This window comes from Muscardinus avellanarius (assembly GCF_963383645.1).
Source record: "Muscardinus avellanarius genome assembly, chromosome: 4".
Lineage (NCBI taxonomy): Eukaryota > Metazoa > Chordata > Mammalia > Rodentia > Gliridae > Muscardinus > Muscardinus avellanarius.
Genome location: NC_137789.1, coordinates 36,119,305 through 36,144,967, shown reverse-complemented (window position 1 = coordinate 36,144,967; position 25,663 = coordinate 36,119,305). Strand labels below are relative to the sequence as shown.

Genomic DNA, 25,663 nt, shown 5'->3' with positions numbered 1-25,663 from the left:
CTTTGGATTTGAATTGTGATCAAATGTGTAACACCTACATTTTGTTTTTAAAAAGATTGCTGTCTTTGAAAAGTGTCTTCCAGTATCTTTTATTTTTTATTTTTATTGGTATGTTGTATTTATACATCATAATGGGGTTAAAAAAAAAAAAAACTTGTGTAGACATACATGCACACATCACCCAGTTAGCCCCTGCCCAATCCCCGCCCCATTCCCTCCCCATCCCTCCTTCCCTTGCTTGGCCTAGTGGTTGACTGATAAGTACATCGCGTGCTTTAGAGAGTTTCCTTCTTCCCCCTCCCATCCCCTCATTTAGGTTGTCTTGTTTGTTCCTCTATAGGATTTCCTTTTTCATCTGGAGTTCCTCCTATGACCCATTTCTCCTTATCTTTTACATATTAGGGAAAGCATCTGATTTCTTATTTTTTGTGACTGACTAATCTCGCTTAGCATAATGTCCTCCAGTTCCATCCATTTCCCTGAAAATGATGTAATTGTGTTCTTTTTATGGCTGAGTAAAATCATTGTGTATGTATCCCAGTTTTGTAATCCATTCATCTGTTGATGGACATCTTGGCTGGTTCCATAGTTTGGCAATGGTGAATTGGGCAGCTATGAACATAGATACACATGCATTAGTTTGGTAATTTGGTTTCCTTTCTTTTGGGTAGATATCCAGAAGTGGTATTGCTGGATCAAATGGTAAATTTTTCCCATTCTTCTGAGGATTCTTCATACTGTTTTCCAAAGTGCTTGCACTAATTTGCAATACCACCAACAATGTTTCAGAGTTCCCACTTCTCCAGTATATATTTAGATTAAAGATAAGATTTAGTGAGGACCAGGGATATAGTTCAGTGGTAGAACACTTATCTGTCATGTCTGAGGCCCTGGGTTCAATCCCCAGTGCTACAAAACAATGAATCTTTGGATTAATTAAAACACAAATGCATTTTTGCCTCATCCAAAGAATTTATAAAATGCTGTTCTCATTATGTGACATAGAGTGCTGTATGAGGTGAAATTAATAGTTTATAAAGGTGAATCACAGAGCATGATTTTTCTAGGTGTTGTATCAATGCCTGATATCATAAAACAAAATAAAGAAACTCAGAAATTTTACACTGCAGTGTTTCTGTCCAAATTCTGAGAAATAATAGCTAGGCAATAAATAAACATTTTTGAAAAAAAACCTTTGAATTGTGTTGCCAAACTTTATAATGAATGAATATATAGAATGTTTGCATATATATGCAATCTGATTTAGAATATTACTCTTGCTTTTACTCTGGTATTTAAAAGATTAAATATCATGATACGCTTAAGTGCTATACCTTTACATTTTTTAATCTGTGAATGTCACTAATTAGTAAGGAATTATAAGCTACTTACTCTACTTCAGTATTTTTATTTTGATAAGCCTATCTTTTAGGGGGGTTTTATTTTGTTTTGTTGTTATATTTTTGGTTTTATTTGGTACTCTATATAGAGTTAGGGGCATTCTACCTCTGAGCTATACTCCCAGCCCTATTTTATATTTATTTTGAAACAGGATCTAAGTTGATGAGGGTCTTGCTAAACTGAGGATGGCCTGGAACTTGTGTTCCTCCTGTCTCAATCTCTCAAGTACTGAAATCATAGGCATGTGGCACCATTCCCAACTAAAGCCTATCTTTTAAATGGTTGGCCCAAAAGTTTAAATCTCTATGTTTTTCCCTGACACCATAATATAATTGATAGATGACTGAAATTATTAAGAATCACAAAATGGCACACCACAATCTGTGCTAGCCAGTTTCAAAGTGAAATTAGTTTCCCCCCAAAAAAGCATGTTTTTCTCAGATGAGAACTTCATCGCGAGCACGTGCGCGCGCGCGCACACATACACACACACACACACACACACACACACACACACACACACACACACCTTAATGAGCTAAAACATGATTCCCTTACCCATTAGAACAGTATGCATTGTTCTCTTGATATCTTTGTATTTCACTAACTAGTAAACTGAGGTTAAAAGGGCCCTATGAACTGCTTCAGTGATTTTGTGCCAAGGTGACTAGATAGAACTCAGAACTCAACTAAAAAATAGTGAATGGTCTAAAGGAGTTAACGCACTCTCCTATTAAGAGATTACTGTTTCATTATGCTATGCAGACCCTTTGAGAACTGGTGTGGCATTTGAGAAATGGTTGGGGGGGCAGGTATAGCTATCCTTCACAGCAGTGTGATTTCTGTATAGAAAATCTTTAACCCCGTTTTTTCTTTGCCTATAAATTACTATTTATCCTTCAGATCTCAGGGTCAAAGAAACTTCCTCAGAAGTCTTTTACCTCCTGTGACTTCTCCAAACTCTAATCTAAAAATCTTATCAAGTCCTCTCTCTCTCTCACTACACAGTTTTCCTTCATGGTAGTTGTGGTGATTCTGATTTGATTTTTGTTTTATTGTTTATTAATGTGTGTCTATGCATTACATCATCTACTTTATGGAGGAAAGGATCCATTCCCATTTGTTTACCACTTTACTCACAAGCTTAAGAAAATAATTAAGAAATAGTAGATATAGAGAAAGATGGATGGATGGATGGATGGATGGATGGACGGACGGACAACTCTTAATGTGTCTTAATGTGAATGATTTGCAGCAAGTGAAATAGGTTTGATAATTCAATTTGTTTGTAGGTTATAAATTATGGATCAGGACTTGTAGCTCCTCTCCAAATGTCTTTTCATAATTTACTGTGAAGAATGGGAAAGGAGGCTTGGATTAAAAACCCTGCCACTAGGAAGGTGAGGAGCAGATGGAATGACAAAGCAGAGTAATCCATGGTCCAGGCAAAGCACTCAGCACACATGGGCTTGCCTCTCTTTGTAGTTACTTAAGTATTTCTGTATTACACCATAAATTTATCTCTTACTGAGACTGTTTTCTCTGGGAAATAGTCTTCTGTAGTGGTAGACCCGAGGCATGCAATTTATTGTGGAAGTATAAATGAAACAGATTGTATGGAACCATTTTGAAAAGAATTTTAGGCAGAAAATGTGTTTATAATCTCTATTGTTCTTTTCTATTGTGATACTTCCTATCAACAAGAGAGGCGCATTGTTCTTGAAAGCATCGTGAACAAAGTGCCTTTGGTACTGATGATGGGTTGCTCAGTTTGGTTCCTGAGTTGGTCGCTTTGCACACAACTTGAACGATTTATCAAGTATGCTTAGCCACTAACATAATTACCTCAGGCAGCAATTCGCTTAGACCCAATACACATGATGTTCGACCTGGATCTGTATAATGTTAACTGTTTTCATGGGCTCTTTCTTTCCAATAAGCTATGTAAATTCCTGAAATTCTTAAAGCTTTGACAGACCCTTCCTTCTTTGCTATCACCTTTGGCCTATAGCAACTTCAAGTGATTTTTTTACAAATCATATGTTTTTATAGATAATGAAAAATAATTAAGGCGTCTGCAAGTTAAGCAAAACATTATGAAAAGTATTAAATTTTTAATTTCTAGGTCAGCATGGTATCAAGCAACTTATATCTATTTATGTCTCACCAATACATTAGTTGAACAGAGTGGTAATAGGTCTTTAGTGTTGCATATGTTGAAGTGAAGACATGAAGCTTAGCCAGTAAAAAAGAAGGAACAAATAGGTACCAGACTTACTTGTTGTTAAAGGAATCCTTCTATTTTTCCCTATATACCTAATACTGTTCTTATTCACACTATGATGTAATGAACAGATTAATAAAGAATAAGTGAGTAGTAAATTAATAATGAATAGACAGGGAAAAATTAAAATGCATACTTTATATACATTGCATAATGTTATTGGCATTGGTGCATAAAACTTAGATTTTTTAAAAAGATTTTTTGTATGTTTGTGAAGAGTGATTACACCAACAAACTCTGCAAGTGCTATTTATCTCAATGGTATGGGAGGTTGATATAGGCGGTGTCCATCTAAAATTCCAGGGAAATTATAACAGTAGAAAAGTAATTCTTCTTTTCTCTGAAATGGTTGAGAATGCCTTTCTGACATTGCTGTGAAGATTTTATATAAATTTATCACTGTAATATTACTATATATAACCTACAACAAATATTGCCATTATATAATATACATATGTTCTTGATACACATATTAAATATATTACACTGTATATATATATATATATATATATATATATATATATTTTTTTTTTTTTTTTTTTTTTTTTTTTGCGGGTCTGGGGATGGAACCCAGGGGCATTTGACCTCCGAGCTACACCCCCTGCCCTATTTTTTATTCTTTATTTTGAAACCGGGTCTCACTGAGTTGCAGAGGGCCTCACTAAGTAGCTGAGGCTGTCCGCGAACCGTGATCCTCCAGGTCTCAGCCTCCCGAATGCTGGGATTACAAGCGTGCGCCACCACGCCCGGCTTATTTATCTCTTTCTAAGACTCTTTTCCCTGGGTAAAAGTCTTCTGTATTGTTAGACCTGGGATATCCAATTTATTATGAAAGTATAAATGAAGCATTATATAGAGCCATTTTGAAATAAATTTTAGGAAGGAAATATGTTTAATCTTTTACCTATTATACATTTATATATATTTCATCTACATTTGCCTGCTTATTAACTCATTTCTCAAGGTAGGCCATAGAAACTAGAATTTTTCTTCCTCAAGACAAGTAATAGAAAATCTAAGCTTCTACCACCTTGACCTTGACCATAAAGAAATTCTCTGGCCTACATTTTCTGATAGGAGATAGTAAGAGCCCCGTTCCAGAAGGGGTCCTAACCCATACTCTGAGTATGGAATGCTGAAGAATCTGAACAGGCAGGCCCTGGTGGGTTTTCCCACCCAGTCTGTTAGCATTAAATCAAACCCTTTTTGTCCAAACACGTTCTGGCAAGATTGTCTATGCTTTGGTTATGCCTCTGCAGTGAAACTTTATAAAACCCAAAAGGACCTATGTCAGCTTCTGGATAGTTGAACATGTAGGTGTCCCTACAGGCAGTGGGCCAGGGCAGGAAACGAGAGCTCCAAGCCTCTTTTTCTATATCAGATTAGTCAGACCTTAGGAGAAGGTTGTGGGGACCCCAATTTATAGCCAGTTGATCAGAAGCACTTGTAAAACTATGCAGGGCTTGTGGTTGGCATTTGAATTGGGGAGTCTTGGGAACTGGGCCCTCAACCTGTGGGATCCAACACTCTCTCCAGATACTGTCAGAAATAAATTGAATCAGGGCCACCCAGCTGGTGTCTGCTGCTCCAGAGCTGATTGCTGGCTTGGTGGGGAGAAGAAATTCCCACACATTTTGGGATCACAGAAGTGATTCATGTTGTGAGCGTGTAGTAGGAAAAACAGAGTTTGAGTTTGAGGTAATTTTTTCTTCCTTTATCTTCAGAATCTAAACTAGAGCATTAGTTGGAATAATGCAAGAGAATACCAGAAAACTTGGAAATCATCCCCAACATTACCACCACCCTAGAGAGAAGGGAAAAAGAGAGGTCCTCTTGAGAAGCCAAATCCCTCACTCACTTCACAGTCCAAAATAGGCATTCATTGTAATTATGGTCAGCATACAGCGACTTCTATTTTCAGTTCCCTTAATCCTATTTTCTGGTGCATCTTTCAAAACAAAGCTTAGTAATTTTTTTCTATAAAGTCTTCTTTGGCCCACCTAAGTCAAATCAGTAACTCCCTGTTTTATGTTACTGGAGTAATTAAACTTATCACTAATATACTATAATATTGCATTTATTTGGCCTTTTTTGTTCATTATTCCCTCTACCTGCCATCATTAAACTCTGAAATCTTTGAGGGTCAACCCCAGGGTTTTTATTATCTTATTCACAGATCCTTTAAATAAATCTGGCATGTGATGCTCAGTAAATATCTGAATGGATGAGTAAATGAAGGACATTTGAAGGCCAGCTTACATTAGAAAGAGAACTATTTGAACGACTGAAACATAATGACATTTAATGCACCTTTCTTTTCCCAGAACCTAAACATATTTTATTTGTGAGCTGTATACCCCAGCCTTTTCTGTTTTTTGTTTTGAGTCAGGGTCTCTTAAGTTGTTCCGGGTGGGCTCAGACTTGAAATCCTTCTGCCTCACCCTTCCTGAGTGCTGGGATTACAGGCATGCTCTACTCAGTTAAATGAATTTTCTTAAATGTCATTCTTTCTAGTCAATTTGTAGTTCTTGAACTTATCACTAGATCATGCTTAATCTTATCGGTGAAATAAAGTGTTTCCTTTTTATATTAATATTTTTGTTTTTCTTTCAAAATGGTATTTTACATGACTATTTTAAAATTCTATAGATGGTATATAAAAGGCATGAACATTATTTTTCTAAATTCTTTTTTTTTTTTACTTCTTATTGGTGCGTTGTAGTCCTACATCTTAATGGACTACAAGATGGTAGAGTCATACATGCACACATCACCCAATTAGCCCTTACCCAATTCCCACCCCATTCTCTCCCCCTCACTCCTCATGTTCTAAATTCTGAAATATGTTCAAAATATTTAGTTTATGATTGCCTATATTTCATTTTTGATGAGTGACCAAATACTAATTGCACACATCATTTGTATCTATTTCTTATAATCTCTACAGGCTAAGTTGTTTATGTGACATTTTTGCCCAAGGTCATGTCCATACACTGACTCCTAAAATTTCTTGAGAGCATTTGTAAGAGTCTTAGATTCCTGGTGGTAACCAAATAAAGATTTATATAAATATGCCATATAATTAAAAAGAATTAAAATACTAGAGGCCTCTTGTTACAGACAGGAAAAACAGTTCTTACTGGCAATCCCATTGGCTAATTGCTGATCTCCGTGAGTTCTCTTAAACTGTGTCTTTAACTCTTAAAGTTGTTAAGAGTATGAATTAGAGAGTTGGGGGACCTAGATTCATATCCTGAGCTTGCAGATTTCTTTATGACATTGGATGAATCTTGTTATAATACAGTACATCAAATTTATGTACTTATTGTTTCATTTTTTAAATAACTTGTATGGCCATAGACGAGAGACATCCTCAGCTTCCTCATCTACATAATAAGTATATTCACACTGTCTTCCTCATAGGGTTTTGTGTTTATTAGGTGAGTTTATGTGCTGGTGTACAAAGGTGCCTAGAGAAAGGCCCCCTGTGTAGTAAATGGAATGGAAGGTTAAGTGTTAGCTGTTACTCCAGCAGTGGTAACTCCATGACGGTGGGGGTTCTATACATTGAGGGGGGTCATCACTGTATCCTCAGTGACTAGAATAGTGCCTGACATGTGGTAAGGTCTTAACAAAAATTTATTGAATAAATATGCATCAATTTTCTCATCTCTAAGTTGGAACAATCAGAGTACCTTATAGAGTGTTTATATTAAAGGAGGTTGTGCAAAGGAAGAACATAAAGCTAGCTGTTATCATCATAATTATTGTTATTCACAAAGGCCATAATTAAGATTATGAGTCTAAGCACTTGTTCGCTATCGCCTTGCTCTTCTGCTCAATGACTCATGACTTTGAACTTAGAGTTCTTTCTCTTCATTTCTATCAAATTTTATCACCATTGTTCAGCCCAATCAATATATATTTATTTGCTGACTTTCATGGGGCATGTTCTGTTAGGAGATAAAGACATACATTGTCATAAATTTCACTGAAGAAATGATGAAAAATGCTCACCATTTAATCTTCCCCTTTTGTCTTTTCACGCTCTTGACCAGCTCTAAGGTGTAATACCTGCTCTTCAGTTTCAAATCTATTGAGTAAAAACCTAAACTACTTTTGAAAACTGAAATCACAAAAGTTTAAACTTTATTTGTACCATATTGTCATAAAAGTAGGGATGGGAGAGAAAACTGCATATTTTGGGTTTCATATTCAGGTCATTTGAATATATGATATTTTAAATTTTAAAATGAAGGCAAATATAGATTTAACCTTGGTATATGATTAGAATTATGTTATTGGTATATAATTAGAATTAGCATTTTGATGTCAATGCTGTGTTGTGGAGCTAGAAAATATTATGCTAAGTGAGATTAGTCAGTCCCAGAAAGCGAAAGGCCATATGTTCTCCACTTATATGTGGAAGCTGGAGAGAAATTGGTGAACAAAATGACTTTAAAGAAATAAGGGAAGATACTAGAAGAATAGTAGAAGGGGATTTGGGGAGCAAAGTGAGGAGGTGAAAGGGAAAATGTGATGAAGAAAACAGTTAAAATAATCCTGTGTTCATATATGATATTATCCATACCCATTTTAATATTACCTATGGGGTGGAGGAGAGTGCATGGGCCCGGAACATGGTAGCAAATGCTGTGTGCATGTATGTTTCTGTCGCACTTAATCATACTATGATGTACAGGTACAATGTACCCATTTTTTAAAAAAATGCTATGTTGTAAATATTTATTTCAGACCAAGAAATGTACTATATAGTTATAATCATAGCTACCATCTCTGTGTATGAAGCACCTGTGATACTGACCACAGGACACCAATCTGAAGTCAGTCCATCTGAGTGAATCCTGCTCCGCCGCCTTCTCTTTAAGCAAGTCATTTAATATCACTGTCTCTTTTTTTGACTCATCTATAAAGAAGAGATAATGAGATCATTCTTCCAGGAATGATAGAAGAATTAAGTAGCATAATTACATTCATATGTTTTATGAACTCTAAAGTAGATCTATGAAAGATATTAGTTTATATTCACCAAATAGAATAATATTGCCATATATGAAGGTTGTATCTGCTTGTCTTTTCTTCAGAAAGATTATTTTTATATGTTCCAGTAGAATCCCTTTTCAAGACTTTATCTTGCTTTTAGAAAATAATTTATTGTGTGATGTGTTTTTGTGACATTATTTTGGGTGAATAAGAGAATTTTAAATAATTCGGAGTACTATATTACAGTGATTTTAGAACTATACTTAATTTTATATAATGAACATAGTGGCCCATCATTTAAGACATACATCCCAAACTCTACATATATGCATACTGTATATCCTATATTTATATGCTGATATGGACTATATTTATATGCTGACATTTCTAATTTACTAGTTTATTTTTATATGAATTTCTAAGGTTTTTTTTTTTGGTGGTACTGGGGATGGAACCCTTCTACCTCTGGGCTACACTCCCAGACATATTTTTTTTTATGTTTTATTTGGAAATAGGGTCTCTTAAGCCAGTGCGGCTGGCTTCAAACCTGTGCGATCCTCCTGTCTCCACCTCCCAAGCGCGGGGATTACAAGCGTGCGCCACCATGCCCGGCTGAATTTCTTAGGGAGTGACAGCACTTATGTCAAACTGGAATAAGGAATAATAAATTAAATTATTACAATATATAAACTATAAGTAACATTTAGGCAATACTTCTATACATAGGAAAATAATACAGCATAAAACCAAAAAGAGTAGAATTCCTAATTTTCTCGGTAAGCTCAGAATATTCCCCAGCTTACGTTCAAGGCCAGAAGCCTCTGGCCATTACTGGGACTATCTCTTTGGTAACTAAGCACAAAGACTCGTGCCTTAAATCTTTTCCCCCTAAATAAGGTGATTTTCTCCTTCTTCTTTAGTTCTCCCTGCTTCTCCTTGTACCATCCTTTCTTCAGTCATCTGTATCATGTTAAAATCCTACAAACATATATTTCAAAAGGCTTCCCAGACAACCTTGCCCCGAAACTGCAAGAGAGAAGTGATGCTCATGTAGAAATGGACACATCTGGACTCTCGCAGACTAGCCTCTCCTTGGCACAGGAAGCCAGGTCATTAGCATGGAGAAAGCAGAGCCCAGGCGACTTGGCATGACCACGTGATTCGGTTCTCAGACTCCCCCTTGCCATGCCATCTCCAGTAGACACCCAAGATGTGCCTTCCCATAGTGGTTTTCAACCATCACTATGATGTTCCTGGTAGCCAAATAAAACCTTTCCAACCATCCTTAGCCATCTTATCTCTGTAGGATTTCCCCTCTGAGACCCTCTCACCTGGTATTTTACCCTTGATAGGAAGCTTGGAATGTCCCATCAGAATTTTTTTCAATTTTCTAAGTAAATAACTTTTGCATTAGGAAACTCTCACTGATAAACTTCCCACTTTCTCCAGGCATAATTGGACTCATAGGGCAACAATTAACCTTTTACCTCCTTTGCCTCATTCTGGCATATACCATGATATAAATAAGATAAATATATTATATTATATTTATTATATTATATTAGCAAGAGCAAATGACAGTCTTGGAATTTAAATGTTTTACCCTTCCATTTCCGTTTTCCTCTTTTGTAAAGTGAGTATTTTATCATATGATACTTATGTCTTTCTAACTTTTTCAAAAGTGAGAAACATAATATCTATCATAAATGTACACATAGGTGAGCACATACACATACATTTTAGGAAGCAATTCTACAGTTGATGCACTAACTAAATGGGCTGAATTCTAATTATTTCATTTTATCCTTAAATTTTTTTGTGCGGTACTGGGGATGGAACCCAATGGCATTCTACCTCTGAGCTACACCCCCAGCCCTATTTTTTATTTTTTGTTTTGAAACAGAGTCTCACTGAGTTTCAAAGGGCCTCACTGAGTAGCTGAGGCTGGCCATGAACCCAGATCCTCCTGTCTCAGCCTCCCAAATGCTGAAATTACAAGCATGCGCCACCACGCCTAGCTAGTATTCTTTATTTTTATAATGAAAATCTCATTTAATAACAAAGTTTCTGTTCTCTGAATAAAAGTGCTATGGTCTAAAGACGGGTTCATAGAATTCTCTGGTGTAACAATGTTCTGTTAAAATGCTGATAAGAAAGTGAATAATGAGAAGAAAATTGAACTAACAGTCATAGGAATATTAATGAGAAAGGATAAAAGTCTATCAGAAAAACAGAAGCAAGAAAGCTAGGTGATCTGAAGTCTAAACAACTAAAATTTATTACTGTTTTATTTTACAATGACACTATTATTTGTGCTGAAAGTTTTAAAAGTTATAGAAAGATTTGAAAGGACTATTACTCCTAGGAGTTTGGGTGCCTTCTAAATTTCATTGTCCAATGGCAAAGTCATTACTGAGGTAGGAGTCCTGCTGGCTCTGCTGTCTTCTGTGGCTCTACTCCAGCCCCCACCCTCGTAGCTATTCCATGGCCACACTACACCACACTGGAGCTGCTCTCGGCTCCCCGTCCTCCAAACCCCACATCATCACTAAGACTGACCCTCACAACCCTTTGTATTTTTTTATTTTTATTTTTGTTGTTGTACTGGAGATTGAACCCAGGGGAAATCTACCTCTGACCTATACCCCCAGCCCTACTTTGTTGTTTTTTTTTAAACATGGTCTCACTAAGTTGCAGAGGCCTCAATAAATTACTAAGGCTGGCCTTGAACCTGCAATCCTCCTGTCTCAGCCTCCCAAGTACTGTGGTTACAAGTGTGCACCGCCAGACCAGATTTCACAACTCTTTAAATTGCAGTGTGTCCCATATCACTTAACTTTATTTTTATTTACATTCATCCCCCTTTTACCACTGTCATTTCTTGATTTATTATGACCCCCTTCTTGCCCCCCCCACATATATACTATATATATACACGTGTATATATACTAGAATGTGAAATCCAGGAAAGCAAATATTTTAGCTGCTTTGACCAGTCTTGTAAGCATCTACAAAAGTATCTGGCATATACTGGGAGCTCAAATAATATTAATTCAGTGAGTTTTTTAATCTAATTACCAGTGCACCAAATAAAGTGCTTGTATACATATACTACTTAGGAAATGTTTGTTGAATGTGGGAACTGTTTTCAGTTGTATAATTACATTTTTAAAAACACTTTTAAAATCTCCTATTACACCAACCCCGTGATCACGCTGATGTGGTTATGACTGGAATCACTGTACCCTCCCCCCTCCTAGGTAGAGAAACTGACAGGTTGAATGACTTTATCTAAAAAAGTGGAGCGATCTCCGGACTCCTCGTTAAATGTAAAATTGCTAGTAAAATTGATTTGTATTCTGGAATAGAAGTTTCCAATTTTCAGAATAGACCATGTTACTTTGCTTTGTTTTGCTTTTACTATGTGTGTGTTGCTTCCAAATTTACGTTAAAAGGATATTACCATTTTCTTAGATATGAATCCTCACAGTGTTTGTTTTCATTTTTAGCAACTTTGCAAAGACAGGTAACAGGTTATTTTGTTTAGAGAAAGACGGCATTAAATTGATAGACATCATTTTGCTTTTCTTTTGGTGTTGGTTGACTTTTTGGTTTATGATATTTCACCGTTTTTTCCTCTTTGTTAATTTTAATCTAAAAAGAAAGTAAAAGAGAGAGAGAGAGAGCTTTCATTGTTGGCTTCCGTGGAGCCCAGTAAAAATCGGGAGCCTTGATATTATGACTTGAAAAATTCCGACCTTTCTTGCGTGAGGTGTGTTAACAAATCGCTCAGTGTGAGGCTAAGGCTAGAACCGTGCCTACCAGGAATTTTCCTGACTTAGCATCACCCACCCCAGGTACCTGACTTCTTGCTTCTAATTAGTCACCATCCTCTGACCTGGACCGCGCGGCAGGCGGGGCCGAGCGGCCTTGTCTACACCGGGTGCTCTGCCCGGATCCCGAGTGCCCGCCCTGGGAGGTGCGGCCGCCCGCGCCGCTGATTGGCTGGGACCGCAGCATCAGCAGCATCTCCCCGGCGGGGAGGGCGCCGAGAGCCCGCGGCTCCAGCTCCGGGATCCCGGCTCCCCAGGGCGAGACCCCGGACTTCACTGCGAGCCGCCGCTGCCTGGACCCTCCGCTGACCCGCGCCCAGCCAGGCGGAGGTCCGGCCCCGGGACAGCCGCGTCTCCAGCGGGCCGGGCCGGGAGGCAGGGGCCAGAGCCCCAGGGTCCCGCGCACAACCCGGCCCCCGGCCCGCTCCCCAGCCGCCAAGACGCCTCGTATCTTGTACCGCGGGAAAAGCGGGTCCTCGTCGAAGATGGGCCGGCAAGGTCTGGGGGGCCCCGGCGCCGCGGGGCGCTCCATGCAGCGCTCCCAGAGCCGGAGCAGCCTCTCAGCCTCCTTCGAGGCGCTGGCAGGCTACTTTCCCTGCATGAACTCCCTGGAGGAGGAAGAAGGTGAGATGCTCGTCCCTCTAGGTAGCCTCATATCTGTGTAGCCCTCTGTAAAGTTGCTGGTCTGAGGGTTGGCAGGGGGAGAGAACTCCAAGCAGCTGCGTGAAGCCCCTCTGCCCCCCAGGACCATGCTGGGGCAGAGACCCCTGGAGCGCGGGCCAAGCCGAGGGCAAGCTCAGCCTTGGTTAGTGGAGCAGTCCACAGGCCCCGGCTGGGGGGAGGGCTCACCTGGCCAAGTCCATTTGCCTAAGTATCTAGTGCTTGGAAACTGGGTGCGGGTAGACTGGTGGGAGACAAGGGGCGCCTCCTGGGTCCCCACCGCCGTTTGCCTTTGTTTGCTCTTGCTGTTGGCTAGCATTTGGGCTCCAGGACAGAAATGGTTGGGAACTAAGGGGGAATAGAGCAGCAAAACTTTAAAGCAGGACTCTGAGCCTATGAAAACCCTACATTCCGAGGAGGGGAAGGGACCAGACAATGAAAGGGAAGGGAAGGGTAGACAGTACCAAAGACAGTTTGAGCTTTCTACCCAGTGGTCAGTTCCTAGTTCTTCATAAAGTTTTCAATAACAGGACATGTGTTTTCTTCATGAAGAACTTTCCTATAAGACTTAACAGTTTAAACATCTAATTTGTAAAGAAAGTAAGAATTGGTGCAAATAATAGCATCCAAACATTTGAAATACTCTGTTAATTTATAGTTAGTTGCAAATGTGTTCCTCTTTAGATCTCTATGCAGTTTAGTAACCGTGATGTTAAAGTACAGTTAATCATGATGTTATACTATAGTTTTTGTTGTATAGAAACAACTCTATACTATACAATAATAGAGTTGTTTTGCTGTTATTCCTTAACAATTAGTGATATCTTATTAGGAAATCCATAGTGGCCCTGCTTTTATTTTTTTTATTTTTTTTCTTTTAACAATTTTTTTATTGAACATAAATAGTATACATTTAAACTATATTTGGTGCCCTCTTCCCCCCGCCCCCGTTTTCCCTTCCCCCCTCCCACCAATGGTTATCCAGCTTAACCATGTCTTATTCATAATTTTACACATGTTCAGGTGTAGACCCTCATTAATCAAGATCGGCCTTCCTCCTCTCCTATCTTTCCATTCAAACTTAGCTAGTATTTCCCCTCCAATATCTGGAGTCCCACTGGTATCCTCTGTGTTTCCTAGTTTGGACATATTAGAGGAAACATATGTATCTTCTCCTTCTGTGTGTGGCTGATCTCACTTAACATAATGCTCTCCAGAGTAGCCCTGCTTTTAGAAGAAGTTAACTACCTGCTTTTAGAACAGGTAAAGATAATTGTTTTCCCTGATTTTTTTCTGAGTAGGGCGGGCGAAGGAGGACAGTGGAGAATTCATCATGTGTCTGGAAAGTAGTCTTTAATTCATAAGTGCTAACCAAGTTTCTCCTAGCTTATTGTTGCAATATTAATTTGATATAAATTCACATGGGTGTATTAATACACATAGTGTACCTTGCTATGAAAACATGACAGTTTTCATGGTCGTCCCTGTTTTTCTGGCCTGTACTTGTACATTTCACTTGCTTTCTATAATTAAATACCTAAAGTTCTAGGAAATGTATAGACAAGTAAGAAAAGCTTAAAGATCAAATTGGGTGAATGAATGAATGATCATAATTGTAGCTAAAACTTTTAGTGCTTATAATTAGCCAGACACTGTTCTAAAAACAAGACCACTATTTCCTCTTTTAGGCTCATCACAACCTTATGAGGACTACCATGATTATTATCTTTTCACAAGTGACAAAAGCAAGGCAGAGGGGTTTAGAAACTTGCCCAAAGAGTAGCTAATAGAGTTAGTGCTTGAACCCAAGCAGTCACCAACACAACCTGAGCTCTCTACTCCCGAGCTAGCATAGATTATTATTTGAGTATACTTGGCCACAGTCACCAACCTAGTAATGATGAGGCTGAAACTTAAACTTAGGTGTGCCTGAAACTACATGTATTCAAATAAAACGTATATTATTATGAACTCACTTCTCAGCTTTAAATTTTTACATCAAGTCTTCAGTCTTGAGTTTGTTTCACATTAAGCTATCACCATTCTTCTTTAAGTTATAACCAGGATGGTGGGATTCACAAACTACCATCCTAAAAGCCTTTTTTAGAAAGCAAGGAAAACTTATGTAAATGTGAAAATGTTTCAAAATCTAAAGTGTTGTATTCACTCAACCTTGGCTCATACAGACTTCTCACAGAAAAAAATTCCTACATCTCCACACAAGAAATTGGAACAGCTTTCTACACCATAATATTGCTTCTTAAGTTGCCAAGAAAAAAAATATATACCATATGGAAAAGAGCAGGTTGGGGTGGAGTTCTTGCTTAGCATACCCAAGGCCCTGAGTTCTCTCCCTACCACCACCACCAAAAAAAAAAGGAACACTTTTAAAGTAAACTGTATTGTTCTGTATACACAATGAGAGATGAGACACACTTCATAAATAAGAGAGGTCTATTCACTGCCTGCAGTCATCTTACAATCATGACAAGAAATCTTCGCTTTATTTTGATTTTGCAACACTCCTATCACCCTTGAAAGTCTTGAGATTTTTTAAAGATATTTCAACATACCCTGCAGAGTTGAGAGAGTTGGAAATCACTGGTCTAGAGCTGTGCTTCATAGTTTTTTTTTTTTTTTTGAGACGCCCACTCGTTTTCTATTGAGACACAGGACTCATGAAGGTCATGTGGATAACATACTCAGGAATGTTATTATAGTCATAACCATGAAACCCAATCTAATTTGCAAAGGAAGTAAACACATTTCACTATATGATTTTCACAGTGGCTGAGCACAAGTTGTCTAAAGAAAAAAGGTGATCTAAGAATCAATGTGATCTGACTAAATTCACCAGTTAGTTCAGCAAGCCAGTATGATTTCAAAACTAGTCTTTCTTGCCCCTGCTTTTTTTTTTAGTCTTTTTATAGATAATGCAATTGATAAACAATCTCAAATGTACCCTGTCTTCTAGTACCTTGTCTTCCTTTCATTCTTGCTAGGAAATTTACTATATTCTTTGCATTAATTTTAGGCCCGTTACTGTTATGGGCCTAACAGAGCATGTATCATTTATAATGTTCATTAAGAATATTTGATGTGTTAGTAGTTGTGACAGCCTTTGAATTAGGTAGATATGCTCCCTACCCTCTTAAAACTTACAGTGTAAAAGAGATAGTCATTAATAGAAATAACCATGCAATTGCAACTGTGACAGGTTTCAGTTAAGTAAAGTGCAGAGTGCAATGAGAAATTTTAAGAACAGCTAATTTAGGAGTTAGAGAAAATGCCCAGAGAAAGTGAACGGTAAACATTGATTCAGGCATAAGTAATAGCAGTTGCTCACTAGTTGATATTAATAGCCTCCTGCATACCTTTGAAATCAATTTGTCCAGGTTCCACAGCTAACAAATGAAGTTAAGACCTAAACTCACAATCTGGCTCTATCACTTAAAATCCTAACTACAGTGCTATGTATAGTGTGTGTGTGTGTGTGTGTGTGTGTGTGTGTGTGTGTTTCTCTCTCTCTTTCTCCCTCTTTTTATTGAATTTAGGAGCCTTATGCCTCTAAGCTATACCCCAACCCTTTTTTCATTTTTTGTTTTAAAACAGGGTCTCACTATGTTGCTGAGGCTGTCCTTGAACCTGTAGTCCTCCTGTCTCAGCGTCAAGTACTGGGATGACAGGGGACACCACAACACCATCTGTTCGTTGTCCTACTGCATTTCTTTGTAATATGCTAGGGTCTTGGAAAACAAGTACCATAATAATAGTTACCATTTATTTCATACCTTCTAGTGCCATGGCCTTTTAATTTCATGATTCTTTGAGGAAGTTGTTTTCCTGATTTTGTACTTGTGAAAGTACTCAGAGAAGTTAAACAACTTGCCCACAGGTCATAAATCTAAATGGGGCTGACTTCACTGAGGATGAAAGGGACAACACTTCTATAAGCAAAACAACTTAAGATTATCAACTGGTATTTGAGGCATCTTTTTTGTATACTATTTTTTTTTGGTTCCCCATCCATGTATCTGAGTTATATATTCCAGACAGAAGTTCTCTAAATCTCTGAGGCTTTTTTTTTTTAAATAAAAGTAAAAGTCATAATACTTCTCCTGCTATTAAACTATTTATAAGTTATATTTGCTTGCTTTATCTTTCAACACTATGAGAAAGTGTTATTTTCCCTATAAAATTAGATGGCCCTAACACTGAGTCTCCCTCTCTAATGTGTAATGTTAGTAGAAATAGTATGATATTTATTTATTTATTTATTTATTAATTTATTGTGGCACCAGGAATTGAACCCAGAGACATTTTACCACTGCTAAACCCCTAGCCTGATTTTTTATTCTTATTTGGAAACAGGATCTTACTAAGTTGTGGAGGGCCTTGCAAAGTTGTCGAGGCTAGCTTCGAACCTGTGATCCTCCTGTCTGGGCCTCCCAAGTAGTTGGATTACAAACATGCACCACCATCCCTGGCTTGAAATAGAATGTTTTAAAATGAGAGATAATTCTAAGAAAGAAGAAGCTCTCACACAGAAATGTTACTTTTTTTTTTTTTTTTTTTTTTTTTTTTACTGGTGCATTATAGTCTTTTTTTGGTGTGTGTGGTACTGGGGTTCCTGGCAACCCTTCTACCTCCGGGCTACACTCCTAGACACCGATTTTTTATATTTTTCTTTGGAAACAGGGTCTCTTAAGCCAGAGAGGCTGGCTTCAAACCTGTGCAATCCTCCTGTCTCTGCCTCCCAAGCGTGGGGATTACAAGCCTGCGCCACCACGCCCGGCATTACATTATAATCTTACATCACAATGTAGTTCGTAGTGAGTGCGACCTTACATGCACACAGTGCTTGGTTTACCATTCTTTTTTTTTTTTTTTTTTTTTTTTTTTTTTTTTTTTTTTTTTTTGGTGGTACTGGGGTTCCTGGAAGCCCTTCCACCTCTGGTATACACTCCCATGGGCTACACTCCCAGACCTATTTTTTAACATTTTTATGTGGAAACAGAGTCTCTTAAACCAGCGAGGCTGGCTCCGAACCAGCGCGATCCTCCTGTCTCTGCCTCCCAAGCACGGGGATTACAAGCGTGCGCCACCACGCCCGGCTACCATTCTTAATAGGAGAACCAGCCCTACAACTTTACAACCAAATATCCAAGAGCAGATGGTTATGACTGTAAATAAAGGAAAATGGCACGTTTTTCAGTACCTAGGGATCTGGTTTCGCAGAGGCAATCTTAACAATACCTGTGGTCCTAAGCTAGTGATGCTTGTTTTCCACACAACATGAGATGAATTTGGCCTGCTTGATTTGTGTGTGGGTTGGGGGGGTGGTTACTGGGGGTGGAACGTAGGGGCTTTTCTACCTCCGGGCTATACTCCCAGACGTATTTTATACTTTATTTGGAAACAGTCTCACTAAGTTGCAGAGGGCCTAAATAGCTGAGGCTGGCTTCAGAGCTGTCTCATGGGTTCTCCTGTCTCAGCCTCCCAAGCACTGGGATTGCGAGCACGCGTCACCGGCCTGCTTGATTTTAAGGTCTGTTACCTTTGGTTAAAGTATGGTTTGACGATCATACAGAAGGGGTTCTAGCAACTTAGTACTATTTAACTGAATGAACCAACCTTTCTGATTTATTTTGTATACCACTGGCTTGAAAATTAAACAGAAAAATCATCTAAAAATAGGAATATTTTTAAATCACTAAAAAAAAGCTGATAAAAGAATCTCTGCATATGATAGTAGTAAAGCTCTGAAAAATTAATATAAAAGCAAAATAAATAGACTGGCATTAAAACTTTCCCCACCTCACTGAGAGACATCCTGTAGAAGGAGTATAAAAAGACATTGTCTTGCTCTAATTCTCATGTACAGTAATTCTTACCCCTTAATTCTTAATATTCAGTTTGGTGTCTAAGACAGGAAGGTTCAAGGATATCCTGGGCAACGCAATGAGACACCCTTTCAAAATTAGAAAAAAAAATAAATTTAAAGAGTTGGAGATTAACTCAGAGATAGAACACCCCTTGGTTCAATCTCTGGTACCACAAAATAAAGGTTAGAAATAAAAATTTCTCTCTATGTTTAAATATAATTCTCAAGTGCAGAGGATCATATTCAGCACAGTAGGTATTCAGTTTATGTCTAGTAATAACAGTATATGGTTCTATCATTCTTTTCAAGCTTAAAATTATTATAACTCACTGTTAACTCTTATATTTAACTATTTTAAAAAGTTACTGTGTGATCTGGAGTTTCTTAAATGTAATGATCATGGTATTTGCACATCTTCATAAAGCCAAACTTAGGCTCCAAATAAACAGCCAGAGTCTATTGCAGGTTTTTGTTATAGGAGATGTTACTTTTCCTACATTATGGTGTGTATAGTAAATCATTCCATAAATGAGTCCGTGCCATAGTCAACAAAGGCACAGTATTTTTAATCAGATTTCTTTTTCAGGCAGATTAAGTGAAGTGAAAGATTTGGAATTTAAAAAGTAAATTTAGTAAAAGAACATTCCAGTCAGAGTGCTTATCAAATATTACCTCTTTAAGAAGCTGAATCTTTTACTGTTTTGTGTCCAAACAGTATCCTTAAAGTAATTTAAAACTTTAATGTAAATGTCAAATTAAACCATAGTTTACTTGCATCCTATAATAAGTTCACTGAATTCAAAACCAGTAATGGGACCCAATTTCCCTGTGGAGACATTTTATAGGTAATGACTTAGAAAAGAAACCCACTGGAAAGTTGTAACAGCAGTAGCCCAGTCCTACTGAGGATTGTTTCAATATAAATGCTCTCTGCTGTTATTAAGTAGGCCTTTATTATGGATCAGAAAAGATAATTCTGTATATTTGTTCTATCTCATGCTGTAGTTGTTTCTGATTGGGGAAGACAGAGATTTACCTTCTATATATATGAACAATGGAAGAGGAAGCCAGCATAAAAATATCAATTCTAGTGTTGAATTGTCATTTCCCTTTATTTCCTAATGAAAACAAAATTGGGACTTGTTTTAATGTAAATAATGCCTTGTTAAGATGCCTCACCAAACCCATGAGCAGAAATCCCTCTAGGCCTCATGAGGGCCTGAACTACAAGCTAGCAAGCCATTGGGATGCCTTGAGCGCTTTTTTTCCATTTCTTACCTTTGCTTCCGTCTCTGCATGGCTGCTTTGATCTTTTTTCAGCAGCCAGCTCTCTCTCTCGCTCTATTAATTACACAGACCACATGTCTGATGGAAAATGGTAGTCAGTGGCCTCTGAGTTCACCTAACAATTCCACTTACACAGCAAACTGTCCTGCTCTATCCCAATCCCAAGTTCCTGAGAAGAGATTTGATTTCTCGTGCTTGGTCCAGTGTAATACAGTCAGAGAGCAACACTATGTGTATAAATAATGCGTTCCCATGGGCAGCTAGGAAGGGAGGTGGTTATTGTGATCTCCGCAGAGATCACCAAAAGTATCTATTTTTGTCTGAATCATCATGAGCAAAGGAGCAAGTATCATTTCTTGAGGCTTAGATTTTGTCTAGTGGGACTAAAATACAAGGAAATCATTTTAGCCATTTAAAACAAGGGATCCATCAGCAATCAGTTGTTTCCTTATTATTCCTATAAATCAGGGGCTAAGAAGGTAACATATATCAGTAAAGTTGGACAGGTTTAGACAAAAGGGAACAGCAAGGACTCTGAAAAGCTGGAGAAAGCTCACTCTCCAGAGAGGAATGGAGAACAGTCATTTCTAGCTAATCTACATCAAGCAGACAATCAGCTGGAGGTTGGCAAATTCACTCTCATTTCCCCCAAGACAAGTATAAATCCATTTGATCATTTAAAGCCTTTAAACTTTAAAATGTGAGCACAGAAGTAAAAATTCTCAAACATGGGACAAAGAAAACATAATTATTGACCATATGTGTCCCAGAGACCACCAACTAGTCTGCTACTAAAGAAACACATCCTTTCCAAGTTTTCTCAGTCCTCATTCATCTTCGCCCTTCTCATTGACATCTTGATAATTTGGCACCATATTATCTTATCTTTGAAATCATCTATAACTTCCCGACCTCTGTCTATACTTTCTGGATCTCTCCACTCCAATCCAATTCATTGCCTCCGTGTCAATTACCTTGATCTTGACACTACTCTTGACAAATTCCCATCTTCTTCTAAGTAAAGCCTTTAGCTTGGCATTTCATATCTTTAAAAATCTCGTTTTTACATGCAGTTGAGCTTCTTCAGCTTGCAAGGCTAGTAATTGTATAAAACTAAGCTTCTTTACTTTTTGCCTTTAAAATTTTGTTCATGTCTATTCTTCCTCTACCACATACATAATCCTGTCTACTTGTCCATCAATGCTCAGCGGATAGCTCATCTACCTATGAAATCTTCAGAAGCTATAAGAGCTTCTGTAGGCAGAGAAAAGCCCACAGGGACCTGCATTTGAGATACTGTCTCCACCTATTCCTAGTTGTATGAACTAATCAAGATTCTTAATTTCTTTCAGCTTTAGTTTCCTCATTTTTATGTGAAATGTATGTAATAACACCTATCTTGGAGTAAAGTTGTGAACAATGTTATTATGATAAATATTCCTTTGTGGTCCCGTTTCAAAATAATTTTGCCTTCTGAACCTCAAGCTCTTTATGCTCAGTGTTATTCAATACATGAGGCACTAACCATCTGTGGCTTTTTAAATTTAAATTTAAATAAATCAAGCCAAGCATTTAGGAGGCAGAGACCAGAGGATCACAGATAGCTTCAGCTACTTAGCGAAGCCCTTTGCAACTCATTGAGATCCTGTTTCACAAAATAAAAGACTAAAATATAGGACTGGGGCTTTGGCTCAGAGGTAAAAATGCCCCTGGGTTCCATCCATAACACCGCAAAAAAATAAAATCAAGTGAAAAAATTAGTTCTTGGTTACACTAACCATATTTCCAATGCCCAGTTATGTACATGTGTCTGCTGATGACCTTACCGGACAATGCAGCATTGTAGAACATTTCTATCATTCACATAACCTTCAACTGAACAATACAAGTTAGTTGAGTAATATTACTCATATAGTACTTAGCATACATCACCTTGATTGCCATCAAAGAAACAGACACCACAGACCAATGAGGATGTGTCCGGGATATACAGATTCTAGGAGTGGGTCCTACAGCAGTATGCAGTGACTCCCCATCAGTGCTGATGATGGGCAAGCTGCGATGTCGGCCCCAGGCAGTGGTGGTAGTTTGGTCCTCTGAGGACCAGCTCTGCAGTGTGGTTGTGGACATCTTTCCTTGCCTATCATCTAGGTTCTCCAGACTTCCCAGAGAGTCTATCGTCTATCCAACATCCATTAGCAATTTTTTTTGGTCTAAATTGCCAAGATATTTTTTTTCTGATTGTACAAGGCACCTTAAGTGATACATATTGCATATCATATATGTTTCATTCATTTTTTTGGAAAATAGTGTTCTTATTTTTCATAGAGCTAAGGTTACCCCATCTCCAGGTGCAGAGCAAAGAATGCATGGCATTCAAGCACTCTTGTAATGCAGTAGAAAAAGTAGTTTAATCAGTATAGTTCCTTTTAGCTCTAATAGTTTCTTTCTATTCCACGATATGAATAGGGAAACCATCAAAATACTTGTTCATTTATTCATCCCCTACATATTTGTTATTTACTAACTATATAGTAAGGGAGAGTAATAAATATGAGCATATATTTTTGATCCTATAACTGATCATATAATTCCCAATTACATTTTTCTTAGTTTAGAAGGTAAGTTTAGAGAGTAAGCCAATGATGACAACCAATCTTTACTTTTATAGAAAAAACTTATAGAATGATCTTATACAAGAGACATGACTGGGCATGGTGGTACATGCCCATAATCTCGGTACCTGGGAGACTGAGATAGGAGGATGGCAGGTTTGAAGCCAGCCTCAGCAACTTCAGAGACCTGTTTCCAAATAAAAAGTAAAAAAAGGGCTGGGGGTGTAGTTTGGAGGTAGAAGGCCCCTGGGTTTAATCCCTAGTACCCCTCCAAAAAAAAAGAATCATAAGCTTGGTTTTGTTTCTTGTAGAATGTCAGTTGATAATTACAGTAATCCATAATGGGGGTGGGTATTCTGGTCCTCGGTGTGGCCCCTCTGTTTTGCAGATGAGGATAAGACACAAAGAGGTCAGGTTTCTTTTCCATCCACATGGTGGCAAAGCCAGAGTTTCTCATAGTGTCTAACTGCTAGGGATCATTAGATGAAATCTCCACTTTTGAGTCTGAGTAGGTCTAAAGTGACATGCTGAGAGATTGAAATGCTTATGGAAATTATGGAGAATAATTATTTCTAGCACATTTTGTTTCCATTTTCATCATAAATATATGTTGCCACCATCTTCACAAAGTCAGGAGTTAGCGATGAAACTGACATTTTCTCATTTTTCACAAAAACACACAGAGGATGAACAAGCTAAATCGCAGCATTGTCCATAAAACCATTTACTTTAGTTTTTTTCTGAGAATAACATGAAATGAAGTTTCAAGTTCCTGATTACTCTAGAATTAGAAATTAGTGTCCAAAATATGAAGTGAAGATGGAAACCAGCATGTTTGTTCAGCAAAAACGAGCAGAGGCTTTGACATTGCTGAAGTTTAAATTTAAAATCTTATCTATATTGTTTGCCAGCTATGGGACTGAGACAGTTTTATATAGAAAATGATGGTAATAATAACCACCATGCAACGCTAGAGATAGGTGGATTTTATATCCAAAGTGTCTCTGCATAGTTCCAAGTTAAGAAACAGCTCTTTTCTTCTTTTGTTTTGAATTTGGAATTGGATTTTTCCCCAACTTTAATATCTCTTGTTTATAAGAGAAAAAATATGTGTTACGGCTACTCTAAGTGTGTCTGTCAGGCTAAGTTGTAATCATAACTAAGAACATCAGTACTCTAGAACAGAAAAGTTCATGTCTCACTCTTCCTTGTTATAATAACTAAGAACATAAGTAGTTTAGAACAGAAAAATGTATTTCTTACTCCTGCTACTATCCATCGATAGTCTTATGTGTGGCTGTACTCGGGGAGGTAGCTAGGCTGATGGAAACACCCACTATTTATTTCAACTTTAGAAGGAGTCAGTCGTGGCAAATTGGACACCAGTTGTTAAATCTGCTGTGAACTTGCACAGGCTAGTTATGTTCACATTTCATTTGTCACACAAGCTACATGACCACACCTAACTTCAGAGGTCGGTGTGAAAAATAAATATATTTTACTAGTTCAAGTGTCTACCATGATTGAGGTGTCATCTTGGAGTTCACTGTTGCTGTAGCTAGTCCCTATATAACTTTTGTAATAGTTGTGAAAAAACGGTTGGAATGAATAGGTTTATGTTAACCAGTTTTGAGAGACAACTGTTAATTCCTGTTTTGTTAATACAGATCTTTGATTAGTCCAAAAGAAATTGAAAGGCTTTGTTTTATTTGTTATACTAAGAAGCCTTGACAAAAAATATAAGTGCACAAATTTTATATGCAGTTACAGTAACCTACTTATTACACTGGCACCCATAATAGGTAGATAAGTTTACTCTTTCATGTCCTAATAAGAAATCTATTGATGGAAGATGGTAAAAAGGCTGAAGCTAATTCTTACAATTAAAGTTTGAGGAATTAGAGGAACATGGTATAAAATAGTTAAAGTACAAGTTGAAATTACTCATGGGTTTTGAAGAAGAAAAAGTTTTCGAAGAGGAGCTGGCTATTGAGGACCTCAACTTTCCCATTTCTACAATGAGGCAGTACATAACCTGCATATGAACACAACACTCCCAAGATTGCTTTCCCAAATTACATGAGTCAATAATTTAAGAAATTCTAATTTTTAAAGCATTTTTTAAATTCTTTAAAAGTAATGCACATGGCTTCTCTAGATTATATTTACTCTAAAAATAGTAATTTTCAATAAAGTGTAAAGACAATGCCTTAAAGCACACAAATTGTCTAAACTAAAAATAAAGGCCACTTCCAGAATTGGCCAGCCTACAACTTTTTCCCATAAATCATTTCCCATATGGATGTTGAGAAAATCCAAGACCCACAGGAGGTGTGCTTGAAGTAGACGAGACTTTGCAGGTGAGAGCAAGTGGAAGTAGATTCTGTGGGTCCGAGATTTGGAAGAAGTCACATGAAGCTGTTTGGCATCGAGTTGTAAGCCTCGTCCTGGGCAGAGCCTAGGACAGTTTCCAAGTTGGTGGCAGGGAGGACCTTTTGATTTTTATTGTCAAGTCACCAGAGATGTTCTAGGTTTTCAGATACTGTGAGGGAAACTGGTCCTTTGGTCTTTCTTTTAGTCAAGTGGCTTTCTTTGAATATAGAGTTGCCAAGTAAATGAGTCATGAGATTAAGCAGAGCAGAATAACAAGGACTCCTCCTGTGTTCTGCTTGCTGCCTATGATGTTTTGCAGTTC

General features: G+C 37.8%; 1 protein-coding gene across 28 annotated transcripts in view; it reads left to right on the top strand.

Moving 5' to 3' along the window:
• The window catches only part of RIMS2 (regulating synaptic membrane exocytosis 2), a gene marked incomplete at both ends in the record, with an annotated part of 576,294 nt that overhangs the window by 538,759 nt on the left and 11,872 nt on the right, over positions 1-25,663 (top strand). The window contains one exon of one of the 28 annotated variants that reach the window (XM_080694181.1): positions 13,008-13,167. The exons of the other annotated variants lie outside the window; for them this stretch is intronic. Within the exon in view, the coding sequence (XP_080550307.1) occupies positions 13,008-13,167 (160 nt within the window). Of the gene's footprint in view, positions 1-13,007; positions 13,168-25,663 lie in introns of those variants that run through there. 28 annotated transcript variants of the gene reach the window in all.